General features: G+C 41.0%; 2 protein-coding genes across 2 annotated transcripts in view; one reads left to right on the forward strand and one right to left on the reverse strand.

Annotated features, from left to right (window-relative positions):
• The window catches only part of LOC113226334, an 11043-nt gene extending 10435 nt beyond the window's left edge, over positions 1-608 (forward strand). The window contains exon 7 of the mRNA XM_026458920.1: positions 520-608. Coding sequence (XP_026314705.1) covers positions 520-608 — 89 coding nt within the window. The remainder of the gene's footprint in view (positions 1-519) is intronic.
• Positions 609-2163: 1555 nt separating this feature from the next.
• The window catches only part of LOC113226355 (apoptosis-resistant E3 ubiquitin protein ligase 1), a 66759-nt gene continuing 41094 nt past the window's right edge, over positions 2164-27828 (reverse strand). The window contains exons 3-14 of the mRNA XM_026458944.1: positions 20234-20442; positions 19932-20071; positions 18250-18390; positions 16449-16557; positions 14969-15358; positions 14710-14903; positions 14224-14388; positions 13980-14157; positions 13761-13906; positions 8334-8477; positions 7753-7926; positions 2164-3820 (exon numbers count right to left, since the gene is read on the reverse strand). Of these exons, the coding sequence (XP_026314729.1) occupies positions 3302-3820; positions 7753-7926; positions 8334-8477; positions 13761-13906; positions 13980-14157; positions 14224-14388; positions 14710-14903; positions 14969-15358; positions 16449-16557; positions 18250-18390; positions 19932-20071; positions 20234-20442 (2509 nt within the window). The 3' untranslated portion in view covers positions 2164-3301. The remainder of the gene's footprint in view (positions 3821-7752; positions 7927-8333; positions 8478-13760; positions 13907-13979; positions 14158-14223; positions 14389-14709; positions 14904-14968; positions 15359-16448; positions 16558-18249; positions 18391-19931; positions 20072-20233; positions 20443-27828) is intronic.

Here is a 27828-nt window from a genome sequence, read left to right on the forward strand (position 1 = left end):
TGAGTTAGTATTTTTACGTGGTAGAATTGGTAAGAATACTAACTCATAATTGCGTTTCAATTTGGAATTCGCGCAAAGTAATACATACATGAAATGTGCTCTGTCTTCTTAGAACTCCGCTAGTACAATAAATGTTTCTTTTTAAAACATAATACATCCATTTATTTGTTTATTATTTCGTTGACTTTATTCAAAGTTACATTCCATCGTCTCTTAGTTGTCAAAACGGGCCTATTAGTTTCAAGACATTGAGAAAGTACTATCAAAACATTTGATGTCTCACGGGTAATGTTTGGTCCAGCGGCAATCGTTTTAAATTTTATGTTTGTAGGATTATAGGCATAACCGTTATAGATATAAGTATTATACTGGCGTAGGCGTAATTACGACCAGGTTACACCATTCACACGCTGAAATGGCTAACGCTGTGAAAATAGTTTGTAATGCAAAAAATAGGAAAAAAATGCTTAGAATTGTATATGTAGATTTTTAGTCAAACTTCAAATCCCGTTTCTCCAGAAAGCCTAGAACCTGGTGTCTGTCTAGAATATGAGGACATAAGAATGAGAATGATCAACCTACCTTATAATCAATCGGGAACAAAGTAATCACTAAATAAATATTAGCCATGAACCAATTATATATGTACGGTAAGGTCACTGTAAGCTGAAAATGACCTCTGTGCTTGATAGTCGGCATACATTCCTACTGACTACCAACTATGAACAGGTAAATATTTACAAATATTTTTAAATTTTGGGTCCAAACACCTAACTGTCTACCTATTTATATATATGAGAGAATGAGACTAATAATGTTCTAGTTTTTCTTTCTTTACTTCAAATCTACGTAACTACAAGAGGAGTATTTTATTTCTTGCTATGAATATATGTATTGCACTACTTGATCTTGTGATGAGAAACGGACTCTTCTTCAAGTCTCACCAGCTAAATGAGGACAGGTGCGCATCAATGGCGACTACTAAAATGGCAGCTTTATCGACAACTAAAATGACAATTATCTCCACATAGCCCATTTCCAAAATACGAAGTGAATAATGGGAGAGAACGTATTATTTTTAAAAACGTCGAGAAATTCGATGTGCGGCCATGCGGTATGTACGGTGTTATTCGGAAAAGATATTGATGTTGGTGTTAACTCCATAACGCCAATAGATGGCGTGGTCGTAAAACTACAACGTTTGTAATTTCGGTGTTTGTAACTATTGGCTTAGTAATAAGATTTCAAAGTCAAATGATTAGGAATCGTAAAGCTAGTATTTTTTATAATAAGTAATGTAGGCATGCTTATACTTGACTTATAAATGAATTCCTGGAAAGTATAAATGCAATCTTCTCCGAGTGACCCGTGTATTTCATGCATTCTTCACACATTACAGTTAGAACACCGACACGCTCGTTATTGTCTCCTTCAATTCTTCTACGTGGACCTCAGACCGTGGTGGCAGGACAAGTTCCCTTATCTAATTAAGACTTAATGTATTTTCTATAATTTATTTTAACATTAACGTTTAAACTACTATGTTTAATTAGTCTAAACAGTGAAGTCTCGAATTAATGGGGATAATAATAAGTCATTGAAGCCTTTTGGTCGATTTCGTTGCCAGGAAACACATTTGTTTCTCCCGTAAACACAAGAATATAATACATAAGTAAATAGAATCAATTAATAGACATAAATACAAGATATATTATGTAAATTTAATTTTGTACCTTCAACTCCAACAAAAAGAAAAAAGAAACTAGAGTTACGGATGTGTGTTGTCTGTAATAAGCATAATATTTGTTATATATTTTGTTTTATAAAAGGCCATGTCAATATTCAAATTAATTTATGTATTTTATTATAAATACAACAAATCCCTGTATTATTATAAAATTACTTTTGCTCTTATTCCTCGTACCGGAAATGTAAATTACCAAGAAGTAACTATGTCAATATATAGAAATATTGTACCTATATTTACTAATTATACAATATTTCAATTGTTTTACCATTTATATGCTATATTATTAATTTCTAAGAGCATTAATGTAATTACAGTTCAAAGTTGAAAGTTCAAATTGCATATTTTTATATTTAGAGTATGTATAAGTTGGACGTAGTATAACAAAAAGGATCCCATGCACATCCAGTCACTTTCGATATGGCAGTTTGAAGTTTAAAAATGTTTCTCACTCTTGGTTTATTTTTAAACGTAATAATTTCATTTAACTCCAGAGATATTTATTTGTGAGGTTAGACTTTAGAAACCGTTTGGTATGTGTATACTCATTTTTTTATAATTTTGTGGATTGGGTCCCTTTTGCTTAACTACGTCCAGTTGTTGCGTTGAATTAGACAACAATGAATAATTGTACAATTAAACAATCAATGGAATAACCCGTAGTAGAATGTTCAAAATGATAGTAGCGTTCCCTACTATCATTCTGGGCGCAATCATCAATGAATTTTAGTGGTATAGTCATTTCAGGGGTAACCCCCTAATCATTGGATAAATGTCGTCATTTGTTACGACTTGAAAAGGTATCCCATTTAATTCGAAACATCACAACGAATTTATTTACAATTTTATTACAATGCTAGTAAATGCGATGAAGCAATGACAGTATTTTCTGACTAGCACGAGATCCTGTATGACTTCGTTTAGGCTTTGCCTAATCTTTTTCTTAACACATTTACATCTAAACGCAGCTGTAATAATAAATTGAATAATTACAGTCGTAATAATAATAATTCACAGCTTAATAAAAGGTGATTTTCTTTCCCCGCGGCATATTAGGGTGTAATTTTACCCATGAATATGAAATAAATTTTTACGACTCCGGCAGTTTTTGTTCTTTTGAACAATGCGAGTAATTGTCATTACAGGGATCGTATCCATGGTGATTTCTTTCGCGGTTTGAGGGTTGTCGTCATTGTAAATGTGTTGGTAAAGGTATGGATGGGTAAAATCATCACCCAAAACATCGCGATACAAAAAGTTACCTTGTATATATTTTTAAAGGTTTTTTTTAAATATATACGCGATGAGTGAAGAGGTTCGTCCGTTACAATGGATACAATTGCACAGTAGCAAGTTAACAGCGTGTATTGGTCCGATTCTGTTTTTTGCTTACCTTTTCATTTTTCGTTCGTTCGCGGGTTTGTGACAGGTGGACTCTGTTAGTGGCGCAACTAGCGAATCGGAATTTGATGAGAAACAGACGTCACCAGAGTACGGCCAACGGTGGCGCCGAAGGAACGCGGGAAACGCCATGCGCAGTGAGAAAGAAGAATTTCAGATCATGCCGAAGCCCTCGCCGCCCTCGTTGATGGCCCACAGCAGCGCGTGCACCAGCTGCTCGTAGCTGTCGTAGTCGGGCAGGCACAGCTGGTTGAAGCACGTGTGCGCCGTGGGCAGCGCGCCGAAGGTGGGCGCCGGCGTGATCTGGAAGCGCGGGTTGAGCTCCTGGAAGCCGCCCGGCGGCAGCTGGCCGCAGCCCGTGGCGAACTGCAGCAGGCGCGCGCGCTCCTCGTTGCTGAAGTTGTGCAGCGCCGCCCAGAACCACAGCAGCAGGCGCTCCCAGTCGCGGCCGGCGCCCGACACCAGCGCGTGCGCGCGCCAGTCGGCCACGCACAGCTCGCCCGTGCCGCACACCAGCAGCTCCAGCTCGTTCTCGTCGAAGATGGCCAGCAGGTTGGCGGGCACCAGCAGCGCCAGCCCGCGCAGGAAGGCGGCCGTCTCGCCGCGCGTGCGCGCGCTCAGGCGCCACTGCGCCAGCGCGTCCACGTAGCGCGCCTTGCTGCCGTTGCGCACCTGCGGGCGGCCGGGCTCAGTGGGGGCGAGGCTGGGGGTGCGACGGGGGCCTCGGCTATCGGCCGACGACATACAACAAATTCTAACGAACGTTGTCAACTACCCGCTGTAACCGCTCTTCTTGACGCGTATATTGTAACTAAAAAACGACGCGGGGCGCATAACGTCCCCCCACTTTTATTTCTTACAACTAAGAGAACTTTCGACAGCCTATTTTATTCCGAAGACGTTTCGTAGGGGTTGAGTACAGGCTTCCAGCGCGGCGGACTCGGGCACGACTGGCTCCACGCCGGGGCCGGTGTCGCACTCGGGGCGGCGCTCGGCGTCAGCGTCGACTCCATCAGACGGCCCAGAAGAGGAAAGTACCTGAGCCTGGAGCACCGGGGACACGATTAGAAACCCGCTCCCTTGCGGCGACACTGACAATCCATGAGGTGCCTCTCCGCAGTCTTCCTTCTGCTCCTCCTCCCCTTTGTATTTCAATATACGAAGATATACCAGTTTCTGTGTAACAATCCCCTTAATCTACAGTTTTTTTTAAATTTATCGACACTTGGCATTCACCAAACACAAAGCTCGCGTATTTGTAAACGCCTTTGTGTGTGTTTATTATTGTTAACAACTATGAATCATCAGACAACCTTATTTGATTATATACACACGACAAACAAGATTAGAAAATTATTGTCCAACTCAGCTTAGTAAAAAGTTCGTCTATTCAAGTAAATGTTTGTTTAATGCAACCGAATAACCGACGCATAAACGTAATGTTGCTTAAGAATGGGAACGATTGGACTAGCGTATTTGGAATGTTGGACAGGCATTGAAATACTTAATGTGACCAACCTATGTGATATCACGTAAATCCCCTCGCAATAATTTATTGGTCACAGATTTAGTTTGAACTTTGACACGAAGTTTCTGCCTAATGGTAATGAACTGGCCCTTCACCATATACATAGTGACATCGTGTGTCACCTTCCTATATAAAAACGGTAATTTTAACGTGACCAACGTGTCGATGTTGGTGATTTTAAGAAGCAGTGGAGCTCCTTGTGAAAGAGTTCGTCCAGGGAAGTACTGCTACTTTACTTATTTCTGTCACCAAGCAGTAATGTGAGCATTACTGCGTTTGGGTTTTAAAGGATGCTGGAGAAATTACAGGAATATGGGACTTATTAACTTATGGCTTAGAGTGTCGGGCGCAGTGGCAGTGCCCCTCAAATCTTTGCGACTTAAAGCTCTGAGTGGCACTGCAACTGTTACGGACAGACGTGTAGCTTACCATTAGGCGCACGACGTGTTAGTCCTGTCACTTGGTATTATAAAAAAAATTTTGCAAATAAGCTTTGCAAAACTAATTTACTCGGTTGTTTTTTTGTAATTGGAAAACAACGCTTTGTAACTACTTTCTGGCATGATGATTACTGTGGAACCGGTGTCCATTTCAGAATTTAGGGTATTTTGATTTGTCACGACGGGTTCTTTCACGGGCTCGCCCCCGATCGTGCGAAGATTACGGAGAATACGACATCGTCGTGATCCTCCGCGCCACCCTCGGGATTCGGTTACGGACGCGTCTTCTCCAAATGTCGTTTCACTCGGCACCGCTTGCGTGCGTGATGCAGACCGGCGCGCGGCTCGCTGATGGCCCGCGCTGTTATACTTAGCGAAATATTTTTGCACCGATTCGTCTTATCGCTTCATCTTTAGAGTACAACAAGACAGAAGAGTGAGCCGTCTCGGTAACGCACGTGCCGTCTGTAGTGTCACTTTAAACACTACGCATTAGCACTTAATTCTAAACTTGGTTATCTTTGTGCGGAACTAACTTTGCTGAATTAGTAAGTAAAGTTATTTTACGATACTGTTTACCGTAAAATAAGTTTGTTTGGTTAGGTTTAAAAAAACGGCCTGATTATTAAAGAAATAATTCAAAACTAAAATCAGAAAAAGCATTTAGCGCAATGACGACTCGTACGGTGGACCAAGATCATTAAGTCCATGTACGCTTCGAGTAAAAGAAGTGATAATGGTTTTATTACTACATTACAATGTATATATGTATAATAGAAAAGATAAGCCGTTCCAAGAGATAACATTAATTGGTGCAAATAATATTTCTTCAACTATACCTGCAGCAGCTGTCCACCGCTTTATTGTGACCTCTGCCATATTCACACTAAAAAGTTTATCGAGTTCGGTGTACCGTCCCGAGAATTAAATTCTGCCATAGTCTCGATTGTGTTTCCAGTTGCACTGTGGAATGTATGTCTTTCCGCAAACCCGCACTTTTTTACATTGAAAATGTTCATCGAGTAACTTCACTAAATCCACTTATGCTGGTTTCTCGAGAGATTCCGGCAACGCCAGATCGCGCACTAATCTGTAGATAGATTCTGCTAGACTACTCGGCAATTGCCACCGCCTGTCTCCTTCCTCAATGAAATCGTTTACTAGGAACCAATGTCGCAGTCTGTCCTTGTAGACTCACTCGTCCACTTCGTGGTTGAAAATTGCTAGCGATCCGAATTTTTCGCCTCATGGTCACTATTACCTACCGCCAGAGGGAGTCACTGGGGAGACAATAATCGAACGCAACCACTCTTCTTGACGCGTATATTGTGACTAAAAAACGACGCGGAGCGCAGACGCGTTTCTATTTACACTTACTCACACAACAAGAGTCTAGCAGAAGTCCAAAGCCGAAGGCTAAAGTTTTTAATGACTCGAGGTTTACAATTTTACGTTTTATGATTAAGTCCTTATGCTGATCAGGTCATTTTGAAGATATAATCATTATAATAACGCACACACTCAATATAGGGGCACTAGGGAAACCCTGTATCGCGGGTGCCAAATACCAATACAAAAAATAACACATAGATAAATTAATCCAAATTCACAAAAGAAATAAATGTAGGCCATACGAATATTTTTTGCCGGTCTGGGAATCGAACCTGGGACTTCTGCGTAGCAGTCCGGCATGGTAACCGTTCGGTCACGGAGGCAGTTATAATACCGACCTTTTTCTACCGCCCGTACTACATACAATGTTTTCCATCGCAATTACGAGGAAATAAATGCAATGATACAACGAATATTTATTACCACCCTAATACGACCCTTCCTACGTAAAGTATGGTACGTCGAAATTGCCAAATTTACAGAGAAGCGTTTTAAAGTTCTGAATTCACTGAAACGAGCATAACACGCGCCTTTAGCATTTCTCACTTTTATTCGGCGAAGCTCGTTACTCATATAGAGTATTATAAAATCCTAGATATCGATTAGATGATCTATAAGATGAGTGAATTCAGAACTTTAAAACGCGCCCCTGTAAACTTGGCAATTTCGACATACGATACTTTACGTAGGAGGGGTCGAATAGGGCAGTAGTGGAAGTAATAAAAGCAATTACAATTGTAGTTTCCTTACATACGAAGAATAAACTGAGACTAAAGATAAAATTGACGACTTAACGCAAGCCTAACGCTGTGGGCGCTATATGAGCTCTCGGGTCCGATTTCCAATTTTCTAAATTTGTTCTGGTCTGAATGAAGTGGAGTGAATTTTGTTATTCTGCTACTCGTAGCATAGGGAATTATCTAGCTTTCAATGAATATTGGATATTGAAGAGGGCTATGCGTTTTTAGTTAACGTACTACAATACTGGTATAGAGTGGGAAATTTCTAACCTAACATTTTGAAATATACCGCATAAAAAACTTAAAAACTCAAAGCCCTTTCACTGGATCCGGTGACGTCATTGGAACGCTCTACCACCCTTTGTCACCCCAGTCAATTCATTTGAGAATATTACCTATATGCATACTAGTAGAAATATTAATTGAAAATATCAAATGAAACAATAATGAACAGTTGTGGATTAAACTGTTAAGTGCAATGAGATGAGAATAAGCCATGTGTACCCTGATAGTGGACCCTCCAGGAATGAGGTCGTGCGTTTCGACCAGCCGACCCTGGCTGTCGTACACGTCCTCGGCGAAGTACAGCTCCGGCACCGACTCGGCCTGGTCCAGGTCCGTCTCCAGCACGTACTTGATCTTCGACAGGTACAGCTCTGGGTCGTCTTGCTCGAAGTACTACGGGATATAAGAACAGAAAACAGGAGTATTTAACCACATCAATTTATTGTTCGTGAAAAATGTAGGGGGCGATGGTTCGAGTCCTGGTAGTACCGTGTACCTATGACTTTAATTTCTAAGCTGTGTACATTATGTGTCAGCAATACCTCTCGCGAACGGTGAGGGAAACTGCACGTTCAAAAAGGTTCACAGCCCTTGGAAAACGTGTGAAGTTCTCGACACGCAATGTATGGTGTACTACAGCCTAAACCCTCTCCGCACAGGAGACCCTGCTCAGCAGTGGGACATATCAACGGTTGGTGATGATAAAAGTAAGTATAGTTTACTTATTATACGTGGGCAACAGATATCTCCATGTTCTTACACGACTCGCAGCGAATAACGTAAGTAAGACGGATGGTCACCTTATAGTGCACCCTGAGGCCGATGATCTGCGCCAGAAAAGACCTGGTGAGCCTGGCCCTGACGAGCTGCCGGTAGCTGCCGCCCAGCGCGCTCTCGTACAGGCATTTCCCCACCAGCTTGCCCGCGAACTCGAAGTGCTTCAACTGAATACAGGTGGACTTAATAGCGCGCACACGCACATAATATATTCGCCATCAAAATTATAAGTAGACGTTTCCGTCCGCACATTAATAGCAGCTCGTTCTTTTATAAATTTACCATTTACTCCTCATGTCGACCCTCTTGTCATTAATTGCTATGAAAATCGAACAGTGAAAGTACTCGACTAATAAAGTTAAAAAAACCAAAGACGACGCTTTGATACAAGATTATAAAATAACTTAGTTTTAGTGAGAGGATTTTTTTATTTTATTTTATTTTATTCAATGAACAAAGTTTCAACAGCATTCTTAAACTTATTTGACAAATGTGTTTAAGCAGTACAAAAGCCAATTACAGAAACTCACTATGTATACAAAACATGTGATATTATGATTACAACATCGGGTAGAAAAATAAATTTAAATTGGTACAATAAAAACTGAGTTCACAACAAACTGTAAATTACTGGTATAAATTATCGTGTATAGGTCTGTGTAGGTATATATGTCCTAGGCAGGTAAACTAACAAATAAAGAAACTGCTCGCATCGTTAGTGCGACATCGACGCAAATAACACTGTTTAAGAAAATAAGTTAAAGTAAAATGATTCAATTATAATAATTGAGTTAAATTCAAATAAATTATATAAAGTTAATGTCGATTAATTAATAAAATGAGGAATAAATACATTTTTTTAAATTTATTTATTTATACCTCTCATGTTCCCAAGCAAAGCAGTTTTAAATGTAGTTCTAGGCATAGAAAACAGGTCAATGTCAGAAAAATACTTGTTGTATGTTTTAGGCAATCTCACGGTCATGTCGATAGCCTCATAGTTTGTCCGTACAAGCGCTACATGAAAAAACTCCGTATGACGTGACCTTTTCTTAGGAGCTTTTAAGCTGATTATCCTATTAACTAATTCTGTACAATCTAATTTTCCTGAATATATATCGTACAAAACAGCAATATCTCGCATACGACGTCTATAGCTAAGTGTAGTGAGGCCATATTTACTACACGACTTCCTGTAATCGTTTAGTATGTTATTAGTACGAAAATTTACATATTTTATGAATTTTATTTGCAGGCGTTCGACAGCGTGTTTGTATCTAATGTACTGTGGGTTCCAAATAGTGCAGCAGTATTCAAGAATGCTTTCCTGAAACCCTTGGTCACTCTAAAAATGAACCCCAAATTTTTATATGCCTTGTTGGTTGGTTATGTGCTCAAAATGATTAGCGAACGTTAGTTTTGAGTCCAAATAAACACCTAAATCCTTTACGACATCCACCTTGCTCAAAAATGTGTTATTCAATTTGAAATCGTATTCAATGGCTTTTTGGCGTCTTGTGAACTGTATACGCATACACTTTGCCGCGTTAACAGTAATTCTGTTAGTAATGTAATACTGCGAAAGCCGATTTAACTCTTCTTGCAGTTTTAAGCAATCTTCTCGGGATTTGACCGTCATATAAATTTTTGTGTCATCAGCATAAAGTAAAAATTTTGCATACTTAAAACAGGAGCTAATGTCACTAATAAAAGCTATGTAGAATAACGGACCGAGTAGTGAGCCCTGTGGTACGCCGGAAGGTATACTGATGAAGTCAGAGCGATTTCCACCTATAACTACAGCTTGTTTCCTATTCGAAATATACGATTTAATCCATCTGTACAGGTCTCCACGTATTCCCAGCAGAAAAAGCTTCCGCAAAAGTATAAAGTGATCTACGCCGTCGAAAGCTTTTTCGAAGTCCGTATAGACCACATCAACCTGAGAATGAGTACCCATACTCCGGTGCAAGTGACTCATATAAATGCCTAAATTTGAGACTGTTGATCGTCCTCCTTCAAAACCATGCTGCTCATCAGGTATACTCTGTTTTAATAATATTGATTTAAATATTTATTATTATAAAATACTTTTGTAAACGACCCTTTCTAAACATTTATCAAAAACATTCAAAATGGATATTGGTCGGTAATTCTCTATTCTGCATTTTGAATCCTTTTTATGAATAGGAATAATATGGGCTTCTTTCCAATTTGAGGGAAGAACTCCATTTGGTATAGAACGGTTAAAAATGATACTTAAAGGAAAAGAGAGAGACACGGCGCAATTATTTATAAATGAAGGCGGGATCTGATCACTACCAGGAGACTTCCGAACATCCAGCACAGAAAGCAGCCTAGAAATTTCATTTTGAGAGACCGATAAAGAATGTATTAAATCACGAATACTAACTGAAGGTTGCTCCTCATTTGGGTAACACTTTGCTGGGGGAATAAACATTTTCTCGAAACAATGATTGAATGGACCAAATAGTATCGCCGTCCACCAACTGCCTACCCTCGTATGTCATTGAACCTGGATAACCTGCGTTACGCTTGCGTTTAGAGTTAATGTACGACAAAAGTAATTTAGGGTTAGATTTGATGTTATCCTGGCAACGTAATATATATTTTTGTTAACATTCGCTTTGCATAATCTTCATCCTTTTTCTCAATAAAGAAAAAGTATCAAAGTCAAAGTCAAATGATTTGTTCACCAAGACAACACATTGCCTATAGGTAAGTCAAATTACAGAAAACACAGACTTAAATTATATAGGTATACATACTAGTAAAGTCTTAACATTATGATTTTTTAAGAAAATTAATATTCACTTAGATTTGAATCCATAAATTCGTAGATTTTATAAAAAGCATGATTTTCTAAGTAAAGTTTTAATGTTTGCTTGAATGTAGCCATTTTCAAGTCAGATACACTAACTGGTAGTTTATTGCACTTGTTAATTTTCATATTTACGCCCTGTTTTAACGTTTTTACTAATCTGGTTTTATTTGTTACTATTTTATGTTAACTTCTCGTGTTATATGTATGTATGTCTGATATCTTCGCCATATCATTTTTTGTTTTATGTATCTCTAATAATGATCAGTATATATACAATGAAATTACGGTCATTATTCTATATTTAACAAAGTACTCTCTAGCAGATACATGTTTGTGAATACCTGCGATAATTCGTATTGCTCGCTTTTACAAGACCGACACTCTCTCAATATCAGAAGAATTTCCCCAGACAGTTACAGCATAACCAATAATTGATTGAATATAGGCATAGTATACACTTAAAATTCTTTATTCAATAGTGGTTTAAGTTTAAGTAAGGCATAATTTGCCGCTGAGGGTTGTTTACATATCTTGTCATTGTGAAGAGAATGAGTCAATGTGTCATGAATAACATATCCTAAAAATGTGGTATATCTAGTGTCAATGTGCTTTTTTCTGACTTTGGTTTGTATTCTATGGTAACGGTTTTTTTCTTATTAAGGAGTATGCCGTTTGTGGTATACCATGTACTAAGACTATCCATAACAAAAGTTTGTTTTTCGAGCATTTGAATTTTATTTGTGGCTGGTATTCCTACATAAGTATCATCTGCGAATAAATTTACATTTGACCATGATGGCAATGCGTGTGGCAAGTCGTTAATATAGACGAGGAATAACAAAGGTCCTAATATTGATCCTTGCGGAACTCCGATGTCAATTTTTCTAACATCAGAAAATATGCCTTCCACCATTACAGACTGAGTTCTATTTGAAAGATTATGAAATAAGAATTTCTTCCTTTTTTTTTTACGGGGGGGAAATCTTTATGGATACCCCTGAGCCCAGGGAGACTAAGAATTTCTTCCTAGGAAACTTTGACAAACGACTCACTAATAAATCACTCACATCAACAATAAGAGTAGTGTGATGAACGTCCTCTTTTACAAGTGCGCAAGATGAGGTGCGCTAATTTAACGTCTAATTTGGTGAAGAAAAGATCTAATGTATTTCCTGTATTATTTGTGAATGTGTTACTTTGATGAAGTCGCAAGAAATTTACTTGATTTATTAAGTGTATTCCTGAATTTTGAAGATCGACGATCGACGTTCCCTTTTTTTTAATGTGTCGGCCCCAACGGATTCCACGCTATATTAAATAAATTGAAATGGCCTGCAAATATAAACAAATCATCAGTGAACTTACTAGCGACGTCGGCAATCAAGTGTACGCAGTCATTTATACGAGAGGGTAACAAGTGCCCCGGCGCCATGTAAGCCAATGCTATATACAGATCTTGTGAAGAGGCATATTGTAGGCAGGCAGGGTGGAGGCGGCTAGTGCAGTGAGGATTCCATCGCTGCACTAGGTTCCTTCGCGTTTGGCCACCACCACTTTCCACTTAACATCAGGTGGAGTGGAGTCATTTGCCTGTCAGGTGTATAAAAAAAAAAAAAAAAAAAAAAAGCCTATTGTTTGGCCGTCCACGGTGACCCATGCGCATTATATGTGATCGTGTTGCCATTTGATGCGAGTGAGGATCAAAATAAAATTTACATAGCAGTAGCCCAAGTTCAATACCAATAAAAATTAAAAAAAATTTCACGACCAATAATAAAATACCAATGTGACAAAACTTTTCATAAAATTTTAAAGCAATTACAAATGTTTTTACGTGTTGAAAGAATATTTAAATGATTAATTCTTCTACATCATAAAATTAATATATTCATAATTACATTAGATTGAAAACTTTGATCTGTTTCTGCCTCCAGATTCTGGACTGGTTTCATATGTTTGATGTACATAGAATTATTAAAGATAACGCGCGCGAATTGCAACAAATAAGTAATATATTATCAATCGACCTTTTTATATGAATGTAACTCGTAGATAAAACGACATTCTCACGAGCTGAATTTGCGTAATGGTGTTTAGTAAATAATAAAATTAAAAACTATTTACGACATTTAGTCAGAAGGGCGGTACAAACTGTGTGCCACAAATCGACACCTCCTACGTAAAGTATCGTATGTCGAAATTGCCAAGTTTACAGGGAAGCATTTTAAAGTTCTGAATTCACTGAAACGAGCATAACACGACAAAGCTAATCTAATAGATCATCTAACCGATATGTAGGATTTTACAATACTCTGTGTGAGTAACCGTTTGCCGAATAAAACTGAAAAATGCTAAAGTCACCTGTTATGTTCCTTTCAGTGGATTCAAAACTTTAAAACACTTCCCTGTAAACTTCGCAATTTCGACATACGATACTTTACGTAGGAGGGGTCGAATTGTTCACACATAGAAATCAATAAAAAATATAATTGTCATTGAATAATAAACGAAAAATGGATTGATGTCATTGATTCCTAAGGAGACGCATTTTGATCGCCATGCCAGAGAACGCCAGAATCGATCGTGACGTCGGAACGAGGCGTACCTTCAAGTGCGGCGGCCGGTTGGGGTTGGGGTGCACCAGGCCCGCGGGGGAGTCTCCGAAGGGCACGAACAGGCCGAACTTGGCGTCGAACAGCGACGCGCACACCAGCGAGAACCACTCGCGGCGCACTCCGCCCCAGTCCACCCCTGCGAGACAGCCGGTCAGTCGGCGGTTAGGCGGCACTCGCTCGTTCGTTTGAGAAAGAGACGAGAGCCTGACCCTGCTCGCCCTGGAAGGTGACGTCGAAGTTCTTGCACCAGTCGTTTACGGCGAAGTGCTTGGTGGCCTTGAGGCTGGAGCGGACCAGCTCGGCGCGCACCACGCGGATGGCCACCTTCTCGTGCGGGTGCCGCGCGTGCGCCTTGCGTAGCTCGCTGTAGAAGAAGTCCTGCTTGTTCTGCAACACCACGCGTGCTCTAGGCCTCGGCCGCCCGCCCGCTGCGGCTGCGGCGCCGGCGCGTACCTTGAACGTGTCCTCGCCGCCGCAGTTGGCGATCAGCAGCTGCGTGAAGGTGGCCGCGATGAGGTCTCTCTCGGGCGACACCAGGTCCACGCTGGGTTGCACGCCGTCGTCCAGCGTGAACTCGCCGCCCGGCCCGGAGCCTTCGGGCGTGGGCTTCAGGATTAGCTGACGGGAGAGTGGAGACTGTTAGTACGACGAAATCGACTAGTCGAAAGTTGAGCCCGGGGGTACTCCTCACAAATCATTTTGATTGGAATTACTTTTATTAACATTATTGACTAGAAAGTTTACAGTTGGCATACTAAAATAACTGGATCCGATAAGAAAATATTGTGATGAAGGGATGTTGTTGATCCAAGGCTCCGCTGAAATACCTAGTACTGATTTTAATTGTTACATAACGGCTGCAGCTACGTCCTTAAACGACTTGGAATAAGGTTTCAGACCCTACGATTGCGCGGTGCAGAGCGTCACACGGGGCGCTACCTTCGTGGAGGGGCAGAGGCGGAAGGAGGTGATCCGCTTGGGGATGAACTTGAGCAGGTAGTCCTTGAGCGTGAGGTGCTTGGCGCCGACGCAGCACAGCACCCGGCGCGGCTTGCCCGGGCCCAGCAGCCGCGCCTCGTAGCTCGCCGACGCCTTGCCGCTGACGTTGCGCTGCACCGAGGCCGCGTCGCCGGCTGCGGACAGGGCACGTTCGGGAGCCTCCCGGGGAGGGCGGGCCGCGAGGGCGCGGGGGACCGACCTGTGAGCACGATGCAGTCGAACTGGCCGTTGTGCAGCAGCACCTTGTCGTAGAAGACGGCGGCGCGGTAGATGCCGGCGCGCTCGAAGCACAGCGTCATGGACACGCGCTGGTTGACGGCGTCGTAGTGGAAGGCGGCGGCGCGCGACAGGCGCTCGTCCGCCTCGCCGCCCAGCGGGCTGAGCTGCAGCGAGAAGCCGGTCGGCGCCTCGGCGGCGCTGAGCGGCGCGGGGTTGTCGAACTGGTCGCGCGGGTGGATGTGCAGCTGCCGCGCGTGACCCGCGCACCACACCAGCGCGTGATGCGCGCGGCCCACGCGCGAACGCCGCGGCTCCACGCGCCCCGCCAGGAACCACTTGCGGAACGGGCTGCCGCTCACCGCCACGCCGCCTGCCGGCCGCGCCGTTCATTAGAGCTCAATTAAGTTCTTTCCGAGGCATTTGACCGCACCACCACACTCTGGTCGGACAACTTCGCCATTATGGTGCGGCAGGCCGCGACTTCGACCTTCTTGAATCGTATTCGATTAATAATAGAGTGCAGAGTACTGATGTCGACGGTACGAGACCGTCAGATTCTGCAACTAGCGTGGGTGTCCCGCAAGGTTCAGTTCCAGGTCCTTTTTTATTTTTAGTTTATATCAAAAGCCTCGAGGACGACGTAGACCATGAGACAGCATGTTTGCTAATGATTCATCCTTATCATTTAAAGTTACTAACGTTGACACACAGACGGTTACAAAAATTATAATTTAAAAAAAAAAACCTTGTTGGAGAATACAAATAACGAAGTTACCGAAATGGCTTGGCTTTAGCAGTGTACACAGTTAATAAAATACGAAAACTTTCAGATGTAAAAAGTACTAGGTACGTGTACTTTAGCTAAGACATATTTTGGCATCTTGCTTTGGGTTAATGCAGCCGATATGTATAAAAACCTTATTCTGCAAAAATGTGCGATAAGGGCAATTTACAATCTGAGCCTGTAGCAAAAGCCGGTTAGTAAAAGATTGTCAACGAGTATGAATTACAAGGCCGAGTGCAACAAGACCTTGTATTATACGAGTCAGGCAATCCTCGTTCCCGCTGAGGTATATTGAAGTACAGTACTCTTCTCAAACGATGCGAGGAAATAATAGATATAGGAGAATGTATAACAGAAAAAGCAAAAAATAATTAATTCCATGACAAATATTGATTCATGATTAAAATTATTTGTTATTTGAAAAAGTCATACTTTTGCACTTTAGAACGACACGTTTTACCTTTTCTCTTTTTTTCTCTTTCACTGCTGCATTTTTTGATGAACATATACCACACATTCCTATTACTATTTATCTTACTGTATGTTCGTATATCATATTGTATTCTTTGCGACAAAATTATAAGTCCAATAGAAGATCTGCAATTGGCTATAGTATAAATGTACGTTTCGATTTTAATAGGTTGTTGATTATTTTCAATAAATAAAAGTAACGTACCGATCATAATAGAGATTATGTACACGCCGGCCGTCCGCACGGTGAATTTCACTCGAGCCGTGTTCGCCTGGCTGGGATCTCCCGAGCCTAACTCCACGACCGCTGTTATCTGCAATGAAGCAAGCAAGTATTTAACAGACAAACGATCCCCGATCCTTGAAATATTCCATTTGTATAAAAAATAAAAATAAAAGTCTATTCTTGATAGAAATCTTCACAAAGTCATATGCAGGCTGTATATTTGAAAGTGGGACATACTTATAGAGTGCGTTTTATTCCTGATTCTGAACCCAAAGAAATAATAAACTAATGAACTTAAACATGACAAAAAATATTTTTTTATCGACTACTACTTGAGAAATACAAAACACAGGTCGGGGGTGGGGGCGCGAGCGCATACGCGAACTTGCTCAGTGCACGCGCGACCTTGATCTAACGAAGACACGTAAATTATTTGTACTTCCGCTCGCCCGATTGTCGCAAAACGGATATTTATTCTAACGTTGAATTGCCTGAGATAGTGCGATTTTACGCAATAAGTGGTGATAGTGTGAGGCAAGCTATTGAAATGTTCCCAAATCGGAGTTTACTCGGAGGAGGTGAACAGTGTCGAATTGTTGCGTGAGATGATTATCTCAGCATTTTATACTGTGAGACTTGATAATGTGTTTGTGTTGTACAATTTAAAACAAAATTTATTATGCCGTGCTAGACTATGCATTGTGGAAAACGGTAAACATTTCGAACACTTGCTCCGTACCACGTAAGTGTAAATAAACTGTAAATAACTAAAAAATCAATCATTGTAAATAATTTGATTTCATATTTTTAACTACGCCAAAAACCTCAATTCTTATTAAATGAAAACTAATTACTAAATCATAAACTTATCTTTTTTTAGTACGTAAAACATTTCGATGATAGTTCAAGTAAAAAATAATTAACATAAGCTAAAACATAAATGTGAAATCATTGTTACTGTTGCTGTCTCACTCGGCGCTCGCTTGGTAACATCCCATTGCACTCGAAATCAAGCGTAAAGGGAAACGGTTTATTCCTATGTACACTTCAAAACACATTTTGTTGATTTATTTTTTGTTCTATCCCATATCCTAATTTTATTTTAGTCTATGTTAAGTTGTAACATGATTTACTATGGCTCGTATTCTAGAACTCTACTCAATGCTCAAGTCAGGATTGCTATTGAAACATAAGCACTGGAAAAACGACCCTAATGGCAGGATTCGAGTATGATTTCGAGTGCTTTAAACCATACTCAAATCCTAACTTGAGCATTGAGTAGAGTTCTAGAATACGACTCTATGACATGTATGAATATGTCTCACTTTCATATATACAGCCCGTATATACTTTAATAAGATTCCTGTTGATATTTAAAGTTTGCCATTTACGAGGTTTAATACTACGGTAAAATTAAAATGTGATAGTGAAGGTTATTTATAATGCTTCTGCGTATTTGAATGGCAAAAAATTACGGTAGTGACCCGTTCCACTTTTTCAGGTTGTTTCTGTCTGTTGATGTTAAATGTTTACAAAGAGCAATCCCTAGAATTTTTTACTCGTCCTTCTCAGTTGAATGAATAGTCGAATTTAATCAATGCGAAAATTTTAAGTGTGATTTAAAAATCTATTGTCCTTTATCAAAACTGTTCCTTATTACACAGTTTACGACCCTTACACGTCGGGATAGGCGAAGACCTTACCCATAACGATATGCGTTCATGGAACGTCCAGAAACACGAATAATATTTCGGAGGGCAAAGTGAGGCCCATTTCTAACCTTTCTGGTGCCGTGCGAGATGTTGACGGTGAGTTCGTCGGTGTCGCAAATCGGGTAGGGTTGTCCGTTGCGCTGGAAGCAGAATACGGTGAAGCACATGGTCTCGCCCACCTGCTGCGGCTCCTGCCAGCCCCATTCCACCTGTAACCACAAATTTATATTTCCAAAAACTTTATTTGAAAACTATCATCATCGTAGTGCACCCATACTGCTGGGCACGTGTCTCCTTTAAGGGTGCGTACAGATCTGGCGAATGCGCCCCGAACGCGCTGCATGTACGTTGCGCGTGCGCACCCGTGCTCCATGCGTGCGGTTAAAAACATGTTAGTATATGTGGCGCGCGAACGGTACGTCCTGTACACACCCTAAGGACAGAGTTTTCAGCCACGCTAAATATTAACAAATGTACGTGAGTTAGAACTTAAAGACGTATGCCGCTACAAGGGATCGAATCGTCGACCTCTCGATTGAGAAGCAACTGTCTTATTTTAGTATTCTGTCGATGTCGCAAACATCAAGTACAATGTTAAGCGTTGCAAAAATATTTTTAGACAAATTTTTTTTCATCGTAGCTACACTCGTAACTAGTTGGTACTACATTTTAAAGATAAAAGTTGGTAATAGAAACATTTGGCACGCTGCCTACTACGAGGGCCGGCATGTGTTCGACGCGAGCCTCGCTCTTGAATTTTTAAAAGCAACCCCTCTCGTAAAAGTCTTCGTAAAATCTTTTCTCGTAAAAGACAACTAAGTGTGATTTTATCTGTCATCCCAAATGTCCCTGTCTGACGAGGGCCTGAAGAGAGGAGACGCGCGGGCCACATGAGTTGCCCTTTAAGTCGGAAGCTATGTTCGGACATTGACGCGGGACACTGCGACCAGCATCTTCGGCACTAGCCCGGAGAGCTAGTAGAGGATGAGCTAGATACCCTCCGGTCCCTCCAGCCGCTTAGGTTATTGGGAACTTTTTCGGCGTCGGGAAGTGAGCGTGCCTTACAGCTCCGCCACCAAAGACGAGATTTGGTAGTGGACTATAGAATCAAAGGCTTAGCGGTGGGAACCGCTGGTTGCGCAATGCGTAACGGGAAGTGAGCGTGCCTACAGCTCCGGAACCCACCCGGAAAATAGGGAGGTACTGTGCGTGCACCCGGAACAGCTCACCCAAGGCACTAGCCTTTTGCGAACCAGATAAAAGTCCGGGCAAACGGGCAGATCTGGGGTCAAGACCCGACTGAGTAGGTACCCTGTGCCCGCTTGTTTGCACAGGTTATAGTTCCCTTCCCGTATAACCAAGAGGTTGATAGGGAGTGTAAAGATATGGGACCTGTCATCCCATATGAAAATAAGGAAAATAAACCTTCGGTAGGTCAATGACCATTCATAACAAAAAAGGCCGGAACGGTGGTAGCTCAGTGGTAGAATTTCCAATATATTTGTGAATATTTAGTAGCAATACCTAAATACTTTTGCTAACGGTGTAGCAAAACACCGTGATGACACGTGCACGTCGAAGAAGGCCCTTCCCGCGTTGGGCCAGCATAGCCGACGAAGGTGTAAAACCTCTCATTGGAGGAGACCAGCAATGGGACGTACAATGATGGATTGATGGTGATAACAAAGAAATTCATAGCGGATGGCTACGTCTATAATTACAAACTTAACAACACTACTAAAAGACTTACCCTACAACTTGACGGGTGCAAATATTTTCCAGTGACGTATTGGAGCAAAGAGTGCTTGGCTTCTGGTGCCAAGGAAGGCTGGGTCATCGCGGCCAGCGTGACCAGCCCGCAAACGGACACCGATACCACCAACATGCCGCCTGGAAATCATTATAATTAACCTTTATTTACACCATTTACGTTTTGTCAGTCTCGTTTCAAGTCGACGAGGTACTGCTAAAGATAAGGATTTAGAGGTTATATTACGTACCTTGTTATGCCAGGTTTTACTTCTAGTTAAATCGCACAGAAATAGAACTCACCCCACGTCCAAGCATCTTGATGCTTGCTGCTCTTAACGACGGCGCTCCACAGATCTTGTTTAAGTTGTGTGAGTTGTTCCTTGCCAGTGGGCAGACTTTGACGCGCAGCTGACCATGTGCCGAAATCGGAGGGCTGCAGCACATGCCGCGCTGTCTTGTCTTCCAGCCAGTACACATCTTCCAGAGATGATACGTCCAAGCTGAGTAATCTGGGGACAAAGTATATCAGCCGTGAGAGTTATCATTTAATTGTTTATAAGTTATAGCATATACATGAAATGTTATAAATTATAACATTTCATGTATATGCTACAGGTTGGACTTTCAGAATAAGTAGAGTTTATTTCTCTATATAGTGATCTCTCTATTCGGCATTTTTGGCCTGGCCTATAGCTATAACAGGATTTTCTGCGCAGGGTTTTTCGCTAAATTAACAAGTATCTGTATTTTGGTAAAACATTGTCCTCCAAATTATCAATCAACTGTTTCGACAAACTCCCAAAACGATAGCAATTCGGGAGTAAACAGACAATTGACAGAAGCAAAATGAGCAGTATTTTGTAAGGCAAACATTTGTGCTGATACACGCAATCCGCTTTGAAGCGACCGAGCGTGATCCAAAATTCATGGGCTGCGACCCGACTGACCGACAGAACCCTTTTCCCGCAAACCCCGGGTCGGGCACACTACGTGTTATAAAGATTTGTGCCCGTACACTGAAGGATTTCATCGCATTATACGGGTCACGCGAGTGAAAAAAGTGTTAGCGGAATTTAATCTTTGCTGCGGAATCATGGTTGACCTTTGGCCCTGTTCATGGTTGATTAAACACAACCTTGTTTGCTGGAAAATTAACTTTAACAATTTTCTTTTTGACAAATTTAATATAACCATTATAAACTATGTTCGTACCTATATTTTACTTATTTGGCTGTCCAATTAGAGGGCACCACGTGCAATGATTTAACATTTTCAATAAATGGACTGTCAGCTCTGCTCGCTACAACAGCCAATCAGGGAGAAGATGAAGGAAGTTTGTCGCATATGACTTATGGCCTGGAAGCCATCTATCTATATACGCTTCTGCGAACATTGTTGATGCGCTACAGTAGCGCGGCAGCCTCAACAGCGTACTAATTTGTCAAAGGTACAGAAAACTGTCCCAATGGTAGACATTTTTGAACTGGCTTTAGATTGTTTTGAGACATAATCTAAACTACGCAGTCAAAAATATAATGCCTCACACAAAACGTAAATGCTGGTCATTCTATAAATAAACCTTGCACGAGGAAATTAAAAGTCACGACGTAACGATGCTTGGTTTAAATAGGAGTCATAAGGGCTGAAAGGGCCCATTAGATTTTCCGTCGGCGCCCGACGATGATAATGAGTCCCGTTGATAAACGACCCGCGAAAGCCCGCATCAGATTAAAGGATGTCACAGCGTGTAGCTGTACTTATTTTTAAAATTCGAGCCCGTAACTTGCAAAAAACACGCCTTTTTATTTATTTATCTTTTCAAATGACGTAACACACACATGGAGATAAGGTTCTCTCAAACTTCGTAAAAGTTTATAGGAAGAATTTGGTTGCTACGTTTTTAGCTACTCAATCGAAATTTACAAAATATGTCCACAGTTTATGTAGGTAGCAGTAGGAGCTACGCCGTCGTTGCGGATACCAAGCCGTTATACCACACCATACCTTCTATTGGTACATATTGAGTCTGATGGGAAACCTTTAAATAATGCAGGAATTAAGTTTCATAGCTAGTTATACGTGGTAATTCTCTTGAGTTTTCTACTTTTACGGGTAAATGCGAAGACTTTATTGCAAACTGTGCGTCCATTTTGCAACTAGAATCAATATTCAAACTTTTACATTAACATAGCAAAATATTTGACACGACGTGTGTAACGAAAATTAATCATTAACCGATATATTAATTGTGTCAGGTCTGTGTTGGGATTTGAATTGTTTAAACAATGGATAGGACAGGGCCTTAGTGAACCTTTCCGGCCTTGATTTACCTTGTGGCAAATTTTACGACAAACATGCGGATGAGCCCTAATTGTACGACGCAATTAATGCAAGGGGACAGTAGCCGCCGGAAACGTAAATGTTTTTTGAACAGCCGGATATTTTTGCACAGTTGAAAGTACGACAATAGTCAGTAGATGGTTAAAGTTTATGAACAGTGATAGCCCAGTAGGAGAACCGTTGATTTTCAATTCAGAGGTCGACGGTTCCTGAGGCGGCAGGACTTTAATTTCTAAGTTATGTACATTTATGAATATTTAGAAGCAACACTCTCGCTAGCCGTTGAGGTAAACAACATGAAACTTGCAAGTCGAAGAAGGTTCACTCCTAAACGCGTGAAGTCCGCTACCCGCATTGGGTCAGGCGTGGAAGACTATAGCATAAAACTCTCTTTAGAAGACACACGTTGATGACGTCGGGTCAGTATTCTCAGTTGAATTGGTCGAATACATCTATTTATAACTTTTCGATTCAAGTGCTGTGCGACTAAAATTACCGAGTTAACTGAATGCGGATCGCTCGGTTTAAAGGAGATTCAATTAACGCCAGTTATGCATTGTTGCTGCCACACGATTGAGCTTGGCACCACCGTTAGGGATTTACCGTAATCACTGTCACAGCGTATAAATAAATACGAGTGTTATGTAGAGGTCGAGTGACCGCGATTAGGTGGCTGGTGGGGGTTGGCTTTCATTTCCAAAAGACATAAAATTTAAATTGTTCAAAATAATCGTTAATGTGATTTGAACCTGGATGCATATTGAAATTTTAATATGCAGGTTAAGATTGAAAGTCAACAATTCAGCTACTTCATGTAATAGATTTGAAACATCAACATTAGTGAAGATGGAAATATTCAACATTTTTTTATACCTAGAAAACACAAAGATGCGAGGGACACTGCCACTATCCCCGTCACCCTGAGACATAAGTTGAGAAGTCCCATGTGCCTGTACTTTCATCAGCACCTACCCTTCCAAACCGGAACGCAGTAATGCTCACATTACTTCTTGGCGGCAGAAATAGGTAAGGTGGCAGCACATCCCTGGACGAACCATTTCACAAGGAGCTGCCACTAAATGGATGATTGAAGCGAAAGTGGTAGTGTGCATCAGGAGAGTAGCAAAGCAGTGATTCGTATTTTGCCTACGCCATTGCGTGATAAGCGGGTAGTAAGTATGTAAGCCATCATCATCAACCAATTTATCGTCCCATTACTGGGCATGGGTCTCTTCTAAGCAGAAGGTTTCTATGTACCTATATCTGTAATGGTTACATGGTGTTATTGGACATTACCTGAGTAAGTCGAGTCACTTATAAAATCCATTCGATATGGTTCACTAAGATGGTTCGGGCCCGGCTTAAATTCAATCAGCGCCTGGGGACCTCTCCGTCACACCCGCCGCCGGCGCCGTAACAGCTATCGACTAGATATATGGCGAATTTTAAGTAATATCGAGGATTATTTTGTTGAATAATGAAATGCTCACAAATGATTCATTCATCTTTATTACTATTACATCGTACTGAGATTCGTAATTCGTACGGTAGACTTGTCAAATAACCGTTCTGCCGCAGGGCCACCTTCGCTAAAGGATGAATTGCACAATGTCAAACGTTAAACAAACACTATATTATTGTCATAATCTGTTTGAACAAGCAGGCAATTGGAGATGCGATCACATTAGCGCTGGAATACTATCTATGAGTATAAAGAAATACATAAGTAAAACGGTTTTTCCTTTTTTGTGATCCAACGCACCTAGTAGTAAGCAACACGACAATGCTAAGTAAATACTTAACAGTATCAACTGAAAGCAATCAATCAATTCAAAACTGAGAATTAGTTAAAGCCGATCTTGAATTCTGTTTCGGTTCAATTTCCACCTCAAACTTCGATAACATTTCCTTAGTGCATGCAATAACTAATGTACGAGGACAAACGCTTCAATGGCGAGTTTCGAATGCGATAGTTCCATTGTGTTGGACAAAGTTCGAGCAGCATAAAGCCTCGAATCCGATCGGAAATATTGGACATTCTGTTTAGGAAAATATTATTCATGATCTTTGGATTCAATTTCATTTCCTTTCGCGTCGGTTTTATGATTTTTACAATGTTCTTCTTTGTTTTGTACTTGATAGTTCATATTTATAATTGTATCAAGTGTAATTTGCTTACCTATGAAGGTTTTTGTTTTATTTGAACTTGAGATATCAGGCACACATCCACTAGGCTTGTTTGTCTTTCTTACTCATTTAACCTGTTTTTTTTTTGTTGTTATTGTATTGCATATAAAATAATTTTATTTTAGATGCTAATACTGAAATGGAAGTAATACTAAATTAGATGAAAATATTAAAATCAGTTGAAAAGACAGTTCCAAATTAAAATTGTGCATAAATTATGGGACCCATGGATTTCGTTTTATTGTAGCTTTATTTAATACAGGCTGTTTTTTACGAGGTCCCGCGGCGTTCCGGCGCATTAAGATGTTATTAAGCGCTCATGAATATGAATGAGCCATCGCTCTGGCACGGCCTACACTCGAACCATAGCGCGATACGCGAGCCGCGATTCGATGAACATACATATTACGGCTGGATTTTCCGGGATTTCAACTTCATAAAATAAAGAAAGAAATTCCAAATCCCGTGAACAAACTACGAGGGTCAACCAGAAAAGAAGTTCTGTTTTTTAGAAAAGAAGTTGAGTTTTTATTGAAAAACAAATTAAACTTACAAGAAATGTTCTTGATATTATGTACCTATATTGTTTTTCCACATAATCTCCGGCGACTTCAATGAGTGCAAGTGTCGTATACTAAGAAATAAGCTTAAGTCCAGATAGTGACTGCTTCCTTCACTTCCTCGTCACTTTCCGTGAAACATTCTCCAGCTTACCCCTCCATTATTCTGGTGAACAAATGAAAGTCCAAAGGGACTGTAAGGTGAATGGGTCAGAACATCCTAACCGAACTAATCCAAAAGGTTGTTCCAAACTTTTCGGCAATCGAGTATTTTCGAGACAATCTCATGAATGATGGATCGTGAGGCCTCTGGGAAACACTCATGGAGTTCATCCCCGGTGAACGGTGGCAATCTTCGCGAACAGCATTGTCGACTTATGCTACAAGTTCTTCCGTGACAAATGAGGAACTGCCTCTTCCACTTTCGGCCTCAAATAATAGGGGTTAAAGTATGAAATTGCCGATTTGTACTGAAAATCTAAATTGTTTATTTTTTAAATTTTTAACAAATTTATTTAATCAAAATAGTTGCCATTATTATCTATACATTGCTGCCATCTAATGGGAAGGTTATTAATGCCTTTGCGATAGAACTCCGACGATCTAGACTGCACAAACTGTGTGAAAGCATTTTGTACTGCCTCCTGGGAAGAAAACTTCTTGTCACGTAGATAATTGTCCAAATCACGAAAAAAATGGTAGTCCGTTGGAGCAAGGTCTGGTGAATACGGAGGATGACGAATGGTTTCTAACTGCAGTTCCTGAAGGGTCAAAATGGTTTCTCGTGCTGTGTGAGGTCTCGCGTTGTCGTGGAGCAATAATGGTGAAGATCGATTCATGAGTCGGGGCTGTTTTACTGCTAGTTTTGTCAACATGGTTCGGAGTTCGGCACAATAGACATCTGCCGTTATTGCTTGACCAGATCGGAGAAAACTATAGTGAATAACACCATGCTGAGACCACCAAACAGTTACCATTACCTTTTTATTGGTAAGTTTTGCTTTAGGACACTGTTGTGGCATTTGACCTGGGGTCAGCCATTGCATTTTTCTTTTCCGGTTATCATAAAGAATCCACTTTTCATCACATGTTACAATTCGATCCAATATTCCTTCATTTCTGTACCGGTTCAACAAGGCAACACAACTTTCAACACGCGTTTCTTTCTGCAGATCAGTCAAATCATGAGGCACCCATTTTTCGTATTTTTTTATTTTATTGATTTGACGCAAGTGAGTCAATATTGTGGGTAAGGTAACGTTAAACCATGCCGCTAATTCCTGGGTAGTTTGACTAGGATCGGCTTCCACTATCTCTCTTAATTCATCGTTATTCACCTGTGTCCGTTATCCGCCCGGTCTTCCTCGTGGCTCGTTCTTTAAGTCGAAATTTCCATCACGAAAGCGTTTAAACCAAAATCGCACGGTGCGTTCATTAGTAAACCCCTCTCCAAACGCAGCATTGATATTGCGGGCTGTTTCTGCCGCGTTAGTTCCGCGTCGGAACTCGTATTCAAAAATCACTCGAATTTTCGCAGTATCCATCTTTCTTGTCTAAATTGAATAACAAAAACAATTGAAAGTCGATATCCAAATGTTTCAAATTTAAAAAAAAAAATCACAGAAACCATTTGAAAAAAGTTTCATTCGAAAACCTCAAACCATGAAGATTCTATGAAAATTCAAAGAACCTATTGCAATAAAACGGCAATTTCATACTTTAACCCCTAATACAAGCAGTTGATGAAACTATTCAAACCGATTTGAAACCACGCTCCGAAAAAAATTTTATCACACAACAAGTCGAGATGGAACAGGCACCGTGGTGGCGGGACGCGATGTTAAGGGCTCCATTTCAACGACTTGCTGTGGCCGTGTTTTAAGGCTATTGCATCCCTTCACCTCTCAATCTATTCAGAAGGTTTCCCTATTTCGTAAAATATTGTCAGATTTGAAAAAAATATCCCTAGCGACCTACAAACGAAAACGAAACTTATTTTCTAGATGAACCTCGTAGATCACTGTTGTCACGGTAGTTATTTTTATCATCATCACTGGCACTCGTAGGGGAGGGTAGTTTAGTTATGGTTTCAAGCGGCATGTTGGTGGTATTGGTTTCCGTTTCAGAAGCCAAGTACTCTTAGCTCCAATACACCACGGGAAAATATTAAAAGCCGCCAGGGTCTTTTCGAATTTTAAAAACAAAGTTACGTCTATGATTACAGACCTGCGCGTCCTATAGCGACCTGCTATGCGCTGTCTGTTCAAGAATTTCTTTGTTCTCATTACAATTTTGTGTATAAAAATGCGAGAGGCACTGTTAGTAAATATGTACAAATTTACATACGTAATTTAGAAATTAAAGTCATAGATACGTGCTGCCTCTGGGACTCAAACTTTCAATTGAGAACCGTTCTTTCATCAGGCTCATGTCAGTTATTCATATTGACTCCTTCCACTATACATTTAGGCGACGCGCAAACGTGAGTCTTGTGTTGGATACAAGCAACCGGCAACTAGAAGCGAATATTCTATTTTTATACAAGTGATATGAAATCGACACAGTCGCCGGTTGCGGCAACAGGACGTAGTCGCCGTTTGCGGCAACTGGACACTGTCGGCGGTTGCAGCAACTGGACACTGTCACTGGTTAAGGCAGTTGGGCACTGTCGCCGGTTGCGGCAACTGGACACTGTCACTGGTTAAGGCAGTTGGACACTGTCGCCGGTTGCAGCAACTGGACACTGTCACTGGTTAAGGCAGTTGGACACTGTCGCCGGTTGCGGCAACTGGACACTGTCACCGGTTA

The sequence above is a fragment of the Hyposmocoma kahamanoa genome, unplaced genomic scaffold, assembly GCF_003589595.1.
Source record: "Hyposmocoma kahamanoa isolate Upper Pololo Valley unplaced genomic scaffold, ASM358959v1 190, whole genome shotgun sequence".
NCBI lineage: Eukaryota > Metazoa > Arthropoda > Insecta > Lepidoptera > Cosmopterigidae > Hyposmocoma > Hyposmocoma kahamanoa.